A 17,886-nucleotide genomic window follows, 5' to 3' on the forward strand; every position below is an offset into this window, starting at 1 on the left:
AGATACTCCGTCTATTCCCAGTCATTTCAAAGTTGTTGTTGGACTGAAGGGAGACGGTGGAAGACTCCTTTCTTGGTTGTCCTTTTGGTCCATCCAAACAGCTTTCTGTCCGAACAGACAGAACGGGATGATTATACAAAAGATTTTTTAAAAAACAAAAAAAACAATAGTTTGATTTTTCACTTTTTTGCCCTCTCAGTACCTGTGCAAACACATGGTGCTGAGAGATCTTTTCACACTTTTTCAGCCTCTCTCCCTGTCCCATCTTTCTTTACTTCTAGTTTCTAACTTCCATCTTTTGTCTATTTTTCTGTCTTTTTATTTGTCTCTTATGTGGTCTCTAACCCTCAAGCGTTAAAAGTACTAATTTATCATTTCTGGGTCTGGGTCTGAGCGGTAAGGCAGTTGTTTAATGTTACAGTAGCTACACCTAAATGTTCTCTGGGCTCCCATGGCGGATACAGGAAAAAACGTTTCAACGTTTTTATTTTTATTAATCAATGGTCAATAAGCCTAGCATATATGATATTATACCTATTTTATTTTAAACCCCCAGAAACTATGAATTATTTTCACTAATTAATATAGCTGAAAGAGCTGAAAGTCTCTTAATAGCAGAGAAAGTTGCATTGTTTTGGTTTTCCGGCCCACAGCTTTTCTGTTTCGGGTCACTCTCACCGCTCTCAAAGCAGCTACCTGCCCAGCACCAAACAGCAGGAAGACACAGTTAGAGACTAGCTGGTGAACACAGTGGGGAATGTAGCCCTTGAAGAACCAGATATTTCTCTCAGGAGTTGGTGGAGACCAAGGTGAGTGAATACTGGACTTACATTCATTAGGGGGACACAAACATTACTCCAAGTGCTACGTAATTTTGCTCTGCAACTGCTGGATGTGTCAACAGGAAACACATTCACATATCAACGTATAGGCTATGTCAGTGTTGTGTCCGAGTGCCTTCATGCCAGGCCAGACTAGGCTAGGCTAGGCTAAATGCCTGCTGGCCGTATCAATCTTCTCATCTAATGCTTGGCAAGAAAGTGAATAAGCATAGTTCTCAAAATGTTGAACTACTCCTTCGTGATTCAAGTATTTATGTCATGCGCTGAGCTAAACTGTTCAGCAAATCTCTCTCAAAACAGAGATAGAAGCCAGTGCTTTCCTGTGGTTTTGCGCAAATTCTTTAGAACTGGATTGCCTCAAATACACCCTGCTGAGGAAATGACACACACACACACACACACACACACACACACACACACACACACACACACACACACACACACACACACACACACACACACACACACACAATAAACTGAGCATTGAAATTCTTTTGTCAGGGCTCCAGCAATAGCTAAATCCTGTGAGCCCTTCCTCTGTCTCTCAACTCCCTGTTTCTGGCAGACTGCTGACTCATGCTTTCTCTCTCTGTCTCTGTCTCTCTTTCTTTATAAATCCAGTCTGCAGCCTTTGACTCTCAACTGCTCTTCTTCCGTATTCACTCAGGCATTTCCTTGAAATTTTAAATAATTCAGCTGCATTCCCTTATCTTGTGACCTCTGCGTGTCTGTGCGCTCACATAAGCGATATAATTGTAAACGTTAGTGTCGGTTAAGCTCACGGATTGTGTGCGTGTGGGTGTGTTTAATGTGTGTAAGCAGTCTTGATCACCCCTTCTGTCTGTGCAGTTTCTTTTGTTTTTGAAGAAACAGAGTAATTGCCTCTTACTGAAGCTGTATAGCTCTTAATGAGAATGCTTGCTGTGCCTAAGCTAGAGGCCCAGTATTTTCTGGGTAAAGTTGGCACACGCACACAGAAACCAGTTTTTCCTGTAGTTGGTAAGGGTTCCTCTTGTCTTGAATATTTAGCTTTTAGTCAGTTATGTCTGACCGTTTTTCTGAGAAGTACAGGTGGCGTTATGCTGCCAGGTGGTCATAAACCTGGTTTGCTGAAAGAGGCAAAACAATGCTGTTTTTTGAAAGCTTTTTTTTAAGGATACAGCATCTAGAAGTCTCCCTTTCCCAGAAACAGAACAGCAAACGTCTGGAATACACATCTGTGAAGATAAACAACAAGCCAGCCAAATGAAGTGGAAACTGTAATCTTGGGTATCTTGGATCTTGGATAGGTAGAGGACCACATGTTCTTTAATGGCCTGAGCGGAGGCCAGAATTGTCATTTCTAAAAACAACTAGCTCCTTGCTGGATTGCAAAGACAAGGGAATCCAAAATGAGCCCAGAAGACAGTTTACTAGAAGAAAATGGCCTATGAACTTTAACTCTGTTTTCAAAGGGTTAAGTATGGCAATTCTGATTAGAATTTTGCTGAAATAAAAACAATAATTTTTGACTGAATGGCAATGCATTTGTTTTTCTCAGTATATAAAGGATGGGAGGACAACTGGTTGTCCATCCATCACTCTGTTCTCCCATCAGGGACAGAATATTTCGTTTTCTAAAGGCCACATCGTTTTTGGAAGATTTAACGAGGGCTGGAATTCCAGGCATTCCTGGCAATGTGTGATCTGTGTGATGAGTTTTTCCTCTGAAGATACTCCGTCTATTCCCAGTCATTTCAAAGTTGTTGTTGGACTGAAGGGAGACGGTGGAAGACTCCTTTCTTGGTTGTCCTTTTGGTCCATCCAAACAGCTTTCTGTCCGAACAGACAGAACGGGATGATTATACAAAAGATTTTTTTTAAAACAAAAAAAACAATAGTTTGATTTTTCACTTTTTTGCCCTCTCAGTACATGTGCAAACACATGGTGCTGAGAGATCTTTTCACACTTTTTCAGCCTCTCTCCCTGTCCCATCTTTCTTTACTTCTAGTTTCTAACTTCCATCTTTTGTCTATTTTTCTGTCTTTTTATTTGTCTCTTATGTGGTCTCTAACCCTCAAGCTCTAAAAGTACTAATTTATCATTTCTGGGTCTGGGTCTGAGCGGTAAGGCAGTTGTTTAATGTTGCAGTAGCTACACCTAAATGTTCTCTGGGCTCCCATGGCGGATACAGGAAAAAACGTTTTAACATTAGACATCCAAGCTACCAGGCTAAGAGCTTAATAGCAACTTTCAGCTCATTGTTTTGGTTTTCCGGCCCACAGCTTTTCTGTTTCTGCATAGGCCGAAATGCAATCTCGGAACCAATCTCGCAATCTACAATTATTTCGTTTTTTGTCGCTTTTAACCCTCCTGTTGTCCTCGGGTCAAATTTGACCCATTTTCAAAAAGTTTCTATATAAAGAATTTGGGTTTCTTTCAACCAAATTGTCAAAAAAAAGTCATGTGAATGGTTCCATACAACGCTCTTCACAAGTAAAATAAATGATCAGTTCACTACTTTCATTGAATTTGTTGAACAAATTGACAAAAATGTCATGAAATAAGCTTCAAAAACGTGGGAAAGAAACAAAAACTTCAAATAAAGTAAAGAAGAAATCTACAAAGACATCGAAATAAGCTTCAAAAACATGGGGGGAAAAGTAACAAATGTCCAAAAAAAAGTGACAAAAACATCAGGAAAAGCAACAAAAGTGTCCAAAAAACCTCCAAAAATTTGAATTTAAATTTTTTGACCTGTTTATAGAGATGGCAGCACGTTGGCCCAATGCTTAGCACTGTGGCCTCGCAGCAAGAAGGTTCCAGGTTAGAACCCCGGTCATCCCAGGCCTTTCTGTGTGGAGTTTGCATATTCTTGTGGGTTTTCTCCGGGTGCTCCGGTTTCCCCCACCACTAAAAACATGTTCCCCTCCCTCTCTACCGAGCTGATGTGTGGTGAGCGTCTGGCACCCAGGTGGGTGCTACACATTGTCTATGATAAAGCGCTAAATGTGATGAATTATTATTATTACTGTATACAATGACCAGCACACGGAAGAGGAAGTCTTGGCACAGATATCTGTTATCCGGATATCTGCTGGCTACTTCGGAACCCAATATATTGGCCATCGCCCCCAGGGGCCAAATCGTCATCAGACCAATGGACAATGGGTTCCGAGACTGGATTAAGAGCAAGACATCTTTACAAACACTGACCAGATTGCACAAAAGCACATTATGTTAAAGGTGTCAAAGTGCAAGTGCATTTATAAATCACAAGGTAAACTGATTATATCTTGTCCATGGCTGTTCACAAGTCAAATGGCTTCTGGGATAAAACTTAACTTCCTTCTAATTGTTTTACATACACTCAATCTAAAACACATTCCTGATGGATTTAGCTTAAGGGGAGACACCCCAGGCAAAACCATCATTTTTGGGCTATTTAGCTACTTTAGTATTCCTTCAGACTAAAAAAAACATCCAAAATACACATTTAGGTGTTTATTTTACTACACTTTGTCTATTTACACCTGCACACTTCTCCTACATTCAGCAAACGTTAGCATCAGATAATGCCTCATATGCATATTTAAACATACAATTTCAGAAAACGTGTAATACAAAAAATATATGTCTTAATGTAAGTATTTAACTGGGGAAGTTTCATGTTGATATGTGTTAGTTAATGTTTTGTTACCCTATTCCCCTGTAATGTCTTGCAAAATGTCTGCTATTTTATAATCCATAATCTTTAAAGGCCATTTTCTCATAATGTTTTTTTCTCAGACTCTGAGCCAGAAATCTCCACTTCAGTAGCACTTACATACACCAAACTTCATCTATTTCTATTCTGAAGGCTTTAACAGAGGGGTTTGTTCAGATATCATTCATAGCCTGATGTATGTAACATGTTATATCTAAAAACGAATATGGATTTTTTTTTTTATGGCTGTTGACACCATATTCTAATTTATGCAGTGATAAAAGGAAATATCCCAAATCCCCTCTGTAAAAACCTTTGACCCTAATATGTCAACAAAATAAAAGAAGAATTTTTAACCTGGCTTTTTACAATGTTCAGATTTCTCTCCTGGAAATGTATGCGAATTAGCGCATATTTAGCAAGATAATGCATAATTTCCATATTTAAACGTAAAAATACAGAACACTTGTAATACAAAAGATATTTGTCTTAATGTAAGTAATCAACTGGGGTAGTTTCATGGTGATTTTTTGTTTCCTATTCACCTGGGGTGTCTCCCCTTAAAGTAGTCACAGTGGTCACAGTGTGTACGGTTGTTGAGATAAAGCGGGAAAGAGAGGCAGGGAGGGGGAAGAGAGGCAGAGTGACAAAGAGCATGGATGAAAGTGAGTGTATGTGTGTGTCTGGACATGTGAGTGTCTGTTTGAGTTAGTGTTTCTGTGCAGAGCGTTTGCTCTGTAGCTCAGAGGGCTGAGACCTATTTTTACACTCCCACTCCCACTCTCCGGAAACACTCACTCATGACATTTGTTTCTCCTCATTTTCCCTCTCACATTATCTTCTCATCTCATATCTCGGATTCTTCTCTCATCACCATCATCATTATCACGTCATTGCTAGACAGGGGCATGCTACCATCACCTCGACAAAATGTCGTGCTCTCAGGTTTTTTGAGCATCCAATTGAATTGAACAGAGCAGATAGATCAGGGTCACTGCTGCCAAAAAGGAGGGATTCTCTTCTCTCAGTCACTTCAGTCTTTAGTAGGAGTAAAGAGCTTCACGCCCAGGGGTGTAGACTGTTGAGGATGCATTCAAATGTGAATTTTCGGGGCGCCTAGGTAGCTCATCTGGTAGAGCGTGCGCCCATATACAAAGGCTCAGTCCTTGCCACGGCGTCCGACCCGTGGCCCTATGCTGCATGGAATTCCTCCTCTCTCTCCCCTTTCATGTCTAAGCTATCCTATCAAATAAAGGCTTAAAAATGCCAAAAAAAGTATCTTACAAAAAGTGAATTTTGGTTAAAAATAGACACCTTCTTCACAAAATTCACCTGCAGGGAACCAAGCATCAGGACTGAGGCTGACTTGCGTGCAGCAGTTAGATTGGAGTGACGGATGGACGGACAGAGAGTATAAATGATTTACAGGGAAAGGAATAGAGGCAAAGTTAAGGTGATGAGGGCGCTCCATATTGTGTTGCCCACCGTGGGAATTGTGATGTTGTGTAATGGCTCACACACTCACAGCATATGCACAGAGTCACATAGGGGCAGTGGCTTAAGTGCTTCAGCCATCAGCATTCCATTGCTTGTATAACAGCTTCTCCAACCCTGGAAACCCTATACACGTGACCACTAAGAGGGCTCTTTCTAGCTCAGGGGTTTCTCATCCCCTCTCTTCCTTCTTTTTCTCCCTCTTTTTTTTCTTTCTCTCTTTCTTCTTCCTTCTTTGCAACAAAAGGGTTTTCCTTCACGGCAAGATTAACCTGCCTGAGGAGATAGCAGGATGCCAAAAGAAGGGGCAGTGAATTGGGCATATTACTGCATATGCTGTATATGTGATCTTCAAAAAACCTGTTGACGGTGACAGGAGAGATCAACAACATCTGGGGAGGTGGTGGGAAGAAAATGTATGTAGCCCACCCTCATGCCGATAGACAAGCATATATGATATCTACAGTATATACTGAGGTAATAGCTGCCCACGCATTCGCCACACAAGCTCACTCATGCTTGCAGAGGTGAAAAGATGGAGGATTTAAATAAAAACGCCTAAATAAAAACAAATCGCAGAAATAAAGTGAGCTACAGTACAGATTATTTGTATTTTCTTTTGATGTATGCACTTTCTTGTCAATTAAATATAAAACATGTTAAGACAACAATTATTTAGCTTTTTGTCTTTAATAACTGAATTCATTCTTTCATGATTGAGATTAAGGAACCATCTTAGAGTGCTAAATAAGACAAGGTGATGTGCATGTGACTACCACTAACTAGTCAGTCAATATCTCTTATGTATTATATGAATGTACAGAACACATGGTTCTACTGGGCAGTGCCATCTTGGCTCGTACTACTACACCTGCCTATTTGCTAAGTATGCAGTGAACGGCCCACTGGAGCAGCGCCTTAACAAGCGCCCTCTAAAGTTGACTTTTCACCAGTCTAGTTCAGTTTGTTACATGGTAGAAGGCTATTTTCACGTTTCCATTAGCAAACGTTGTGGATAGTACCTGGTACTTTTTTGTTACCACCTCGGTCGTGGTTCCAAGCGAGCAGAGCCGATACTAGAAGGTGGAATTAAGACACTGCAGACCACTGATTGGTCAGAGAGAGTCGTCACTAGCGCGACACAGCACCAGCTGCAGAAAGTGTTAGCTTATGTCGATAGCGAAAAGCAATAGTGGCAATTTTTTCACTCACTCAACCCAGATTTAAAAAAATGGCAGCCCGCAAGACCACGGCGTTCACTACAGACATTCCACTATTTTTGCTTTCCGATTAAAGGGGTCAGCGAGTGCTGCGTTAAAGGAACACGCCGACTTATTGGGACTTTGTCTTATTCACCGTATCCCCCAGAGTTAGATAAGTCCATACATACCCTTCTCATCTCCGTGCGTGTCGTAACTCTGTCTGACGCACCCACTGCTAGCCTAGCTTAGCACAGATCCTGGAGTGATTTGCTCGCGGCACCTGAGAAGCCCCGTGGTGAGGAGCAGAGAGTTCGCCTGGAGTTCTGGGAGCAAATCACTCCGCCCAAGTAGCAGAAGTAGCACTGCTTCGACTTTCTGAGAATATAGTTCCCAGTATGTATACGGTTAGAAGATGGCTGTGTCTCATGTGACCTTGTTTTTTGTAGACGCTGTGACTATAGAAATCACAACATGTAAATAGGAAAATGTTGGCGTTATTTTGTCACTTATTGGGAGCAGTAGGCTAGTTGGTTGCGTCAGACAGAGTTATGACACACACGGAGATGAGAAGGGTATGTATGGACTTATCTAACTCTGGGGGATACGGTGAATAAGCTAAAGTCCCAATAAGTCGGCATTTTCATTTAAAGATCACGACAGTTTCACGTGGCATTGCTATAGATCGATCAGCTGAGCATTCCGCCTACACTTAGGGTGTACTATTCACAGTGGAAAAGGAAAAGAGAACTTATACTGCTACAAAAAACAAAGTCAAGTCTGGCAGAGCATTACCATACAGTAGAAACACGGCATAAAAGAAACAATCACCATTTCACTCAGTATTACCAATTACAGCATGGCTACACATTGTATTAAATATAGTTGTTGTTGTTGCTTGCTTATCTTTGCAATATACCTACGAATCAGCTCATGCACCCGGTAAATGCAGAGCTAACACTGATAACTAACATGAGCATGCATTATGCATCTTATGTAGCAACTTAGATTCATGTCTGCAGACAGAAAAGGTAACGCACTTCTCAGTGGACGCACACAGGCTCTCACTGTCCAGACTATGCAGTAGTATTTTATGTTTGTTTGGATGTATAAATGTGATAACTGTTTTTCCTGCTCGTGTTTTACATATTCATATTTACTTAAATACTAACAGCTCTCTTGTTGTCCTAAACCCCTCTGGTGCGACTTACGCCTGCTATGAAGGATTGATTCACAGACTATTTAGGCCAATAGAAATACACTGTAGACTTAGCAAAAGGATAGGCAAGGATGTAAAACTAAGGCATAGATATTCAAGCAATATAAAACATTACATAGTGTATGTATGATTTAATTGTATTTCTTTCTTTGATTTGTTTTTATGTAGGCATTCAAAATCTTTCATAGAAAACGCATGAATGCACAAAAAATCCCTTTAAGGTCATTTCCACCTGCTTGTTAAAGTGGGTTTTAGAATTTAGGTTTTCGTAGTATTATTTATTATTATTAAACCGCATGAGCATAGTTCTATTGTATACTTTAGAAGGTGTGGCCTATAGAAATAATTGAACATCTGAAATACAATAAGCTGCCTGTAACACATTCTGGAAAGGCAAGTCCATCCATTTTTCCATCTATCTGTCCTGCACATGACTTTCCTCCCCCTTAATTCATTTCATTTCATTTTCAGCCTCGACTTCCATCCTTCCTCTCGTACTTCCCTTGCTATTTCCTCTCCTCGAACTGCATTTGTAACGCAGATTATGCCTAACACAGCGTCTGATATTTCCATGAATCTTATTGAAAGAATGGTTTCTTACAGGCAAATCAAAACAAATCAGTGCTAAGGCGACGAAGGTGACGTTCAAAGAGTGATGAAGCCTCCAGAGACGCACACCATGACATCCCCACCTCTGACATTAACTCCTGCCTGCATGAATATTGTTCAAGCGTCACATGCCAGCTCCCGACTGCACGTGCAAGGGCGCACCGCATTGCCTGCGAGAGAGGAGGCGCCGGATAGTGCGCATGTTCGAGAGTAAACACTGCGCACGTGGTAAACCTGGAGTCGTCATTTCAGCACTGGGCAGCAAACTCCGCGTGCGCTTCTGTGGCATGTGCGCCGGTAAAGTGACCATCCGTCACAGCTGGTGGGGAGCACGAGCAGAGAGCAATGCACGGCACACTCTCCACAGCATCCTCCGCACGACTGCTGCTAACATCCGAGCCTCGAGAGATGAGCATACCGGAGTTCCTACTGGAACTGTCCATCGTGGTCATAGCTGTGGTCTCGTTGCTGACAAACCTGTCGGTGCTGCTATGTTTCACCCAGAGCGCCGAGCTAAGGTCCCACGTGCCAGGCATCTTCATCCTAAACCTCTCCTTCTCCAACATCCTCCTCACTGTCATCAACATGCCCGCCACTTTTCTTGGAGTGGCCAAAGGGGCAAAGCCCCTCGGCGACTTGTTCTGCCAAGCTGTGAGTTTTGCTGAGACTTTTCTCACCGCCAACGCGATGCTGAGCATGGCCGCGCTGAGCATGGACAGGTGGGTCGCGGTGGTGTTTCCCCTCAGGTACTCGAGCAAGATGCGCTACAGGGACGCGTATCTGATCGTGGCGTACTCGTGGCTGCACTCGCTCTCATTCTCTCTGACTCAGCAGCTAATGGCCTGGGGAGGTTACAGCCACACGTACGCGTCGTGCACCGTTCACCTGGACGGGGAGAAGAGGTCGCAGCTGGCCGCCTATGCGAGCTTCACGGCGCTGTTCCACTGCAGCAGCTTCGCGCTCTGCCTCCTCGTGCTGTGCTTCGCCTACCTGAAGGTCCTAAGAGTGGCCCGGTCCCACTGCAAGATGATAGACGTCATTACAGTGCACACTCTGATTCTGTTGGTTGATATTCACCCCAGGTAACGTGTTCGCCTACTGGAGATGCAGCTTTGAGGATGTTGAGCCCTTTAGATTACGAAGAGGATTTTAGGGCCAATGTGAAAACATGGATTTGAGTTTAAAGTCAGCATTAATGTCAGAACTTTAAACTTATAAAGTCAGAATTCTGACTTTTTTTCCCCCATCACAATTCTGACTTTAAACTTCGAACTCAAATACATTTGACATATGTGGCCCCAGTCCTCTTGCCATATCAGATAAATGTCAACAGTCTGAGATGTTCATCTGTTAGTGCAGTTTGACTTGTTTCCATTGAGTACATTCTTGGCTTAAAAAAATACTGTACAACACTTGCTTTGTAATACTAAGGCTATAAATCGTTAATATATTGGCTGTTATGGCAGACATTAATTCATCTCTCTGTGTGTCTGTGCGTCAGTGTGAAGGAGAGGTGTCTAGCTGAGCAGAAGAAGAGGAGGCAGCGGGCCGCTAAAAAGATTAGCATCTTCATCGGCACCTTCATCCTCTGCTTTTCACCCTATGTTATTACAAGGTAACCGCCTGCTGTCACTGTTTATCACAGGCTTTATGCCACTTGGTTAACTTTGCACATGACTTGTCTGTCTTCAGATGCTTTTACGGTAATGGCCGGAGAGAAAATCAAACTGTGTAACATTTCATGTGTGTCTGACGTGTCTCATGATACAATAATGGGTTTATATGATTGTGTCCTTACTGTTTTACTGTTGTAAAACATCTGATGCACAGAGACTACACTATATCCTGAATACGCCGGTAATTTAAATGCAAGAGTTCTGAAATGTGTTTCTAACATTCATTTAGTTGAATCTGCATTGAGAGTAATGTTTTCTAATATTTTGTAATAGAAATATATAATGGAGTGCTATACCACATCATCAAGTAAAGTTCATTTAACACCTCTCCAACACATCATTTCAACATGATAAGCTTTACTCAGGTAACATTTATTGCAGGGATATTACAATGAATTACATTATACTGTTCATACCCATGCATCTGTTATACCCTCTTCATGCATACAATACTGGAAGGACAGAGTAGCTGACAGATGCACGGCACTTCACACAATTACAGTTTGGATTCTTCAGTTAGGATTCATTCAACAGATATTATAGAGCAGCTAATACAGATTGCTAATACGCAGACATATTATACTGTGGAAGCCCATTTAGCAAGAAAATAAGTCATAATAATAAAATACAATCACATTATTCCGATTTAGTATCTCATAATTATGAAAGATAAGAGATAATAAAGTGTTGGTTTTGTCAATTTCCTTCAAGTGTGTGACAGAAATGGGCTTCCATATTCAGTACATGAGAGCCAAGAGAATTGACTTCTTCTTCCTCGTCCTGCAGGTTGGTGGAGTTGTTGCCCTCTGTGCACATCCCCCGGTACTGGGGCATGACAGCCAAATGTCTATCCTACGCCAAGACGTCCAGCGATCCATTTGTGTACTGTCTGCTGCGGCAGCAGTACAGGAAGGTCCTAGTTAGCATCATCAGCCGGGTTCTGAGACAGAATCCCTACGCGCTGTCTATCCACAGCGCTAGCAGCACGCTGGACACCACAGACGACAACTGCGTTGCCAGAATCACCTGAGCTTGAGGTGCAAATATTCAAATGATTCAACATCTGCATCCTTCCCGCAGGGAGGTCAGAGGTCAGGGTTTCTGAAGAGCAGCAGCCCTGCAGATGGAACCGGAACGGAGTCAGTGCCTTGGTGAAGGACACTTTAACACAGAGGTGGACCACAGTGTTGTCCACTGGGAGAACTGTGACGGACACAAAACAAATGTGTGCTCAATGAGACGCACTCTGATGTGTGCCAAAGGCCTCCTCAGCCTCCACAGACTGCTGTTTCCACAGTGCTTGTCAGTTTGCCTGCTGAGTCATTGCCAAAAACCACATGAAACCTACAACATTATATTATTTCATTTATTATATGTATGTTTATTACTTTCATTAATGCACATGTATGGTTTGAAGAAACCTGGATTTGTTCGAAAGTGGTCTTCATGTTTCAGTGAAAGAACTGGAAATATGTTCTTTCTGATTACTGTTTTGAAGCTAATATTAAAGTTTATAAGTGTCAATTAGTAACATTTCTAACATGTCGAGTTCACAAATGTGTGGAGATGTTATATCACCGCAAAAACACAGATTAAAAAATAAACTCAGCTGCCACAGACACACTATAGTCCACTGTACATAAAAGTGAAAAACCATTAGATTCTGGTCAAATTGTGATACTGTAGGTCATTTAAATTATAGTTATGTTGTACCTGTAGCAGTTGCTCCCAACATTTTTGCCTTGTGATTCTTAATCACATGAGCTGTGAGTAATTCAAACAGGGAGTGAGTCATCTGAAGGACTAGTATTGCAGTGCCCTTGTAGAACATACCTGTTTGGAACAGGCCGATTGTGGTGCTATTGCTGCTTGCAGCTTTCTGGAGAACCGCTCATCAAAACAACTTCCTACTCAACAGTGCGCTTCTTTGGGTCCTGAGCAATACACCTGCCGTGATACAAATTAGTTGCGTCACGTACCCAAGTCACTCATGGTCAGAAACACTGGTGAAATACACTCTGTTTCATGCAGTGGTGTAGTCTAATGTATTGTAGTGTGTATATTGGCCAGAATCTGCCTTTGGGGGAGGGAGGCATATCATAGTCGGGGGGGTTTGAGCATCAACAACTTCATTTCCTGTATTCGGATTCTCTTTTATGCACCAATTTACAGTGGAAATACCTTTATTTAGGTGAAGAAGAAAAACACAGATGACAATTCAAAATATATCAAACATATAATGGAAAGGATGTTGTTGCGTGTCACTGGGCATTTTTAAGAGGGTATATGGAAATCCTGGAGCTTTCTTAGTGGGTATACCTGCGTATCACACCAAGAGCAGACTGTACCATTAGGCAAGACAGGCAACAGCCTGGGGAGTGAGGTAAAAGGGCCCCAAACAGATATAGATTTTAGATATGAAAAATATTGAATATATCACTATTCTAAATCCGCCCTGAAAAACACACCAAGTCGGTCAAACACATTTAGTGGAGGCAGGCTATTCCTGGCTAAATATTAGTCGCTTGCTTTGACATAACCACCGCGGCCGGTTGTAAAGGTATTTAAAGAATATCAAGGTATTTTGGCATTATTTTGGCATTATTACATTTGGTATTTAATGTTATTAGTAGGACTGTCTACGGAAAGTCGGTGACCACTCAGTCTACTGAGATTCTTCAAGTCGAGCAGTCGTTTTTTATCGGCAAGAACTGTTGTGAGCATAGTTTAGGCTATTTAATTGAGTTGGCTCGTGAATTTAAATTTGACTTTTTTTTGTGAAGAGTAGAAACGGAAGAAGTGAAGCTGTAGCCTGTGCGCTGGCGTTGTTAATATGGGAGTTAATAGAAGTGCATGGGCCGCTTGGTTCATGCTGGTTCAGATTACCGAGCGTCCTTGTTTTTGTATAATTACCCTCGGCTACAGTAGTTTGCACGCATTAGGGCTAACTTGGCTTGTTAACTTTACTTGAACATTTTTGTCACCCTGAACGTCCCGCCAAACCCTGTTCAAAAATCTGTCAGTTCAATAAAGGTTTCTTGATGCTCTATATGAAAAAAGGAACAAATAAATTGAGTTGAATATTTAGTGTATCCAGCAGAAAAACTGAACTGTTTATTCACACACACGTTTGTCGAACGATGGTACACAGTAGCCTCCATGTTTACTGACGCTGTGTTGTGTGTGACATCTTTGGACAGTCGGACGGACTGACCGCCGGCAGACGAAAGCTGCTGCGTTTGGCGTTTTTCACAGATGCGGATCACCACATTAGCGAGACAGACAGCCGGACGGATAGACTCACAGACAGAGATTCCTGCCTTTATTGGTTAGATGCCTAAAGAGGTGAAAGTATCCATTATTTCACAAGAAATAAAAAAGCAAACGAATAGACAAAAGTCACAAGACAACAGATGTGTGGTCTTAGTCCTGTAGTCATATGGTGACCGCTCATATTTATGGGGTGCCAAATGTAAAAGTTCGGTTACATTTAGCTCACTTTCCTCACATTTAGCGCATTTTCCTCACATTTGAGATAGAAATTATATATATATATATATATATATATATATAAATGTTAAATGTTAAATCTAAATGTTATATCTAAATCTAAATGTTAAATCTAAATCTTAATGTTAAATATATATCTAAATGTTAAATGTTATATCTAAATCTAAATGTTAAATCTAAATCTAAATGTTAAACAAATATCTAAATGTTAAATGTTAAATCTAAATGTTATATCTAAGTCTAAATGTTATATCTAAATCTAAATGTTAAATTTATATCTAAATGTTAAATGTTAAATCTAAATGTTATATCTAAATCTAAATGTTAAATCTAAATCTTAATGTTAAATATATATCTAAATGTTAAATGTTATATCTAAATCTAAATGTTAAATCTAAATCTAAATGTTAAACAAATATCTAAATGTTAAATGTTAAATCTAAATGTTATATCTAAGTCTAAATGTTATATCTAAATCTAAATGTTAAATTTATATCTAAATGTTATATCTAAATCTAAATGTTAAATCTAAATGTAAATGTTAAATCTAAATCTAAATGTTAAATATATATATCTAAATGATAAATGTTAAATCTAAATGTTATATCTAAATCTAAATGTTAAATCTAAATCTAAATGTTAAATATATATCTAAATGTTAAATGTTAAATCTAAATGTTATATCTAAATCTAAATGTTAAATTTATATCTAAATGTTAAATGTTAAATCTAAATGTTAAATCTAAATCTAAATGTTAAATCTAAATCTAAATGTTAAATATATATCTAAATGTTAAATGTTATATCTAAATCTAAATGTTAAATCTAAATCTAAATGTTAAACATATATCTAAATGTTAAATTTATATCTAAATGTTATATCTAAATCTAAATGTTAAATCTAAATGTAAATGTTAAATCTAAATCTAAATGTTAAATATATATATCTAAATGTTAAATCTATGTTATATCTAAATCTAAATGTTAAATATCTAAATTACTAAATGTTAAAATGCATATATCTAAATATGTTAAATTTATATCTAAATGTTATATCTAAATCTAAATGTTAAATCTAAATGTAAATGTTAAATCTAAATCTAAATGTTAAATATATATATCTAAATGATAAATGTTAAATCTAAATGTTATATCTAAATCTAAATGTTAAATCTAAATCTAAATGTTAAATATATATCTAAATGTTAAATGTTAAATCTAAATGTTATATCTAAATCTAAATGTTAAATTTATATCTAAATGTTATATCTAAATCTAAATGTTAAATCTAAATCTAAATGTTAAATCTAAATCTAAATGTTAAATAAATATCTAAATGTTAAATGTTAAATCTAAATGTTATATCTAAATCTAAATGTTAAATTTATATCTAAATGTTATATCTAAATCTAAATGTTAAATCTAAATCTAAATGTTAAATCTAAATCTAAATGTTAAATAAATATCTAAATGTTAAATGTTATATCTAAATCTAAATGTTAAATCTAAATCTAAATGTTAAACATATATCTAAATGTTAAATGTTAAATCTAAATGTTATATCTAAATCTAAATGTTATATCTAAATCTGAATGTTAAATTTATATCTAAATGTTATATCTAAATCTAAATGTTAAATCTAAATATAAATGTTAAATCTAAATCTAAATGTTAAATATATATATCTAAATGATAAATGTTAAATCTAAATGTTATATCTAAATCTAAATGTTAAATCTAAATCTAAATGTTAAATATATATCTAAATGTTAAATGTTAAATCTAAATGTTAAATGTATATCTAAATGTTAAATCTAAATCTAAATGTTAAATCTAAATCTAAATGTTAAATCTAAATCTAAATGTTAAATCTAAATCTAAATGTTAAATATATATATAAATGTTAAATGTTAAATCTAAATTATATATCTAAATCTAAATGTTATATATATATATATATATATATATATATACATAGTATATATATATATATATATATAGCTATGTAACCAGTATTACAAACTTCTTACAAGTGGCTGGATTGTGACATTTTAGTTGTGTTCGGATGAATATGTTGGATGCTGGACTTTATCCATGCTGGGCTAACATTAGATTGCTTGGGAAGGATGACGTTAGTCACACACGGAGATATGTAATTCAAACAACGGTATTGTGATTAACACAACTATTAAGGTCAATAATATAAAATACTGTAGATCAGTGCTTTCCAACCCTTTTGGTCTGAGGTTCCCCCACAGCCCTGTCATATAAACTCACATACCCCGCCCTATCAATTCCCAATGTGTTCACACTATTTATCATATTAAAGTGAATATTCTTACATTTTCATGCAATTGAACTATAAACATTTAGGTTGGTTTGGTCAGAAATTCTACTAACTAGACCTTTTACTTGAAGTGTGGTTAATGTTTCAAAAGTCATCCATTACTTTTAGCTAATCATTTCAACTGTTAGCTAAGTCAGTAGGCCACTTTTAGCTATTTTTTTCTACCATTGATTACTTCGCTATATGTTTTAACTTATGTGTTGAGCTGTTTTAGCTGATATATTGTTTTAAATGAATCATAATTCAATTATTATTTTGACTAGTTAAGCTGCTCCACAATCTTTCCAAGTACCCACTGGCTACTGCAGAGATACCCCTTGCTGGGGCATCACTGGGTGCAGTGCGATTTGAAGCCACTGCAGTGGGCGTGGTTTCCTTGGGGATTTGAATATTTTCTAAATATTTAGCTTTACACTTGGCAACACATTTAGATATAACATTTAGATTTAACATTTAGATATATATATATATATATATATGTATATGTATTTAACATTTAGATTTAGATATAATATTTAGATTTAACATTTAACATTTAGATATAAATTTAACATTTAGATTTAGATATAACATTTAGATTTAACATTTAACATTTAGATATATATTTAACATTTAGATTTAAATGTAACATTTAGATTCAACATTTAACATTTAGATATATATTTAACATTTAGATTTAACATTTAACATTTAGATATAAATTAAACATTTAGATTTAACATTTAGATATTATATATATATATATATATATATATATATATATATATATATATATATATATATATATATATATATATAATTTCTGTCTCAAATGTGAGGAAAATGCGCTAAATGTTGAAAATGTATCAGCTAAAAATTGTAACCAAACTTTTACATTCGGCACCCCATACATATTTATCTTGGGACCCTCTGAGGGGTCCTGACCCCTATGTTGGAAACCACTGCTATAGCCTACGTATTGTAGTTATTATACGTTCCTATAACGGTTTAATAATAGAGTCACACAGACTAATGGTGCAGAGATCTGTTCTAGCACTGAATTGGTGCTCAGCAGCTCTATTGTGTCAAACAAACAGTGAACTGAACTTTTCTCACTCCCACCCCCACAAGCCACGTTTCTTCCTTATGTTCACACACACACACACACACACACACACACGCACACGCACGCACGCACGCACGCACGCGCGCGCGCGCGCACACACACACACACACACACACACACACACACACACACACACACACACACACACACACAGTGAAATATGATCGGCGCTCGCTCGTTACGCACAGCAGTGAGCCAA

The 17,886-nt window shown here is 38.0% G+C and overlaps 1 protein-coding gene across 1 annotated transcript; it reads left to right on the forward strand.

Annotated features, from left to right (window-relative positions):
• The first annotated feature begins 717 nt into the window (after positions 1-717).
• Positions 718-12,566, forward strand: LOC144530584 (G-protein coupled receptor 26-like). The gene is made up of 4 exons (XM_078270211.1): positions 718-809; positions 9,044-10,131; positions 10,551-10,664; positions 11,512-12,566. The coding sequence occupies exons 2-4, from the start codon at positions 9,395-9,397 to the stop codon at positions 11,753-11,755; spliced, it is 1,095 nt and encodes a 364-aa protein (XP_078126337.1). The 5' UTR covers positions 718-809; positions 9,044-9,394; the 3' UTR covers positions 11,756-12,566.
• Positions 12,567-17,886: the final 5,320 nt, after the last annotated feature.

Source organism: Sander vitreus, chromosome 2 (assembly GCF_031162955.1).
Source record: "Sander vitreus isolate 19-12246 chromosome 2, sanVit1, whole genome shotgun sequence".
Classification (NCBI taxonomy): Eukaryota; Metazoa; Chordata; class Actinopteri; order Perciformes; family Percidae; genus Sander; species Sander vitreus.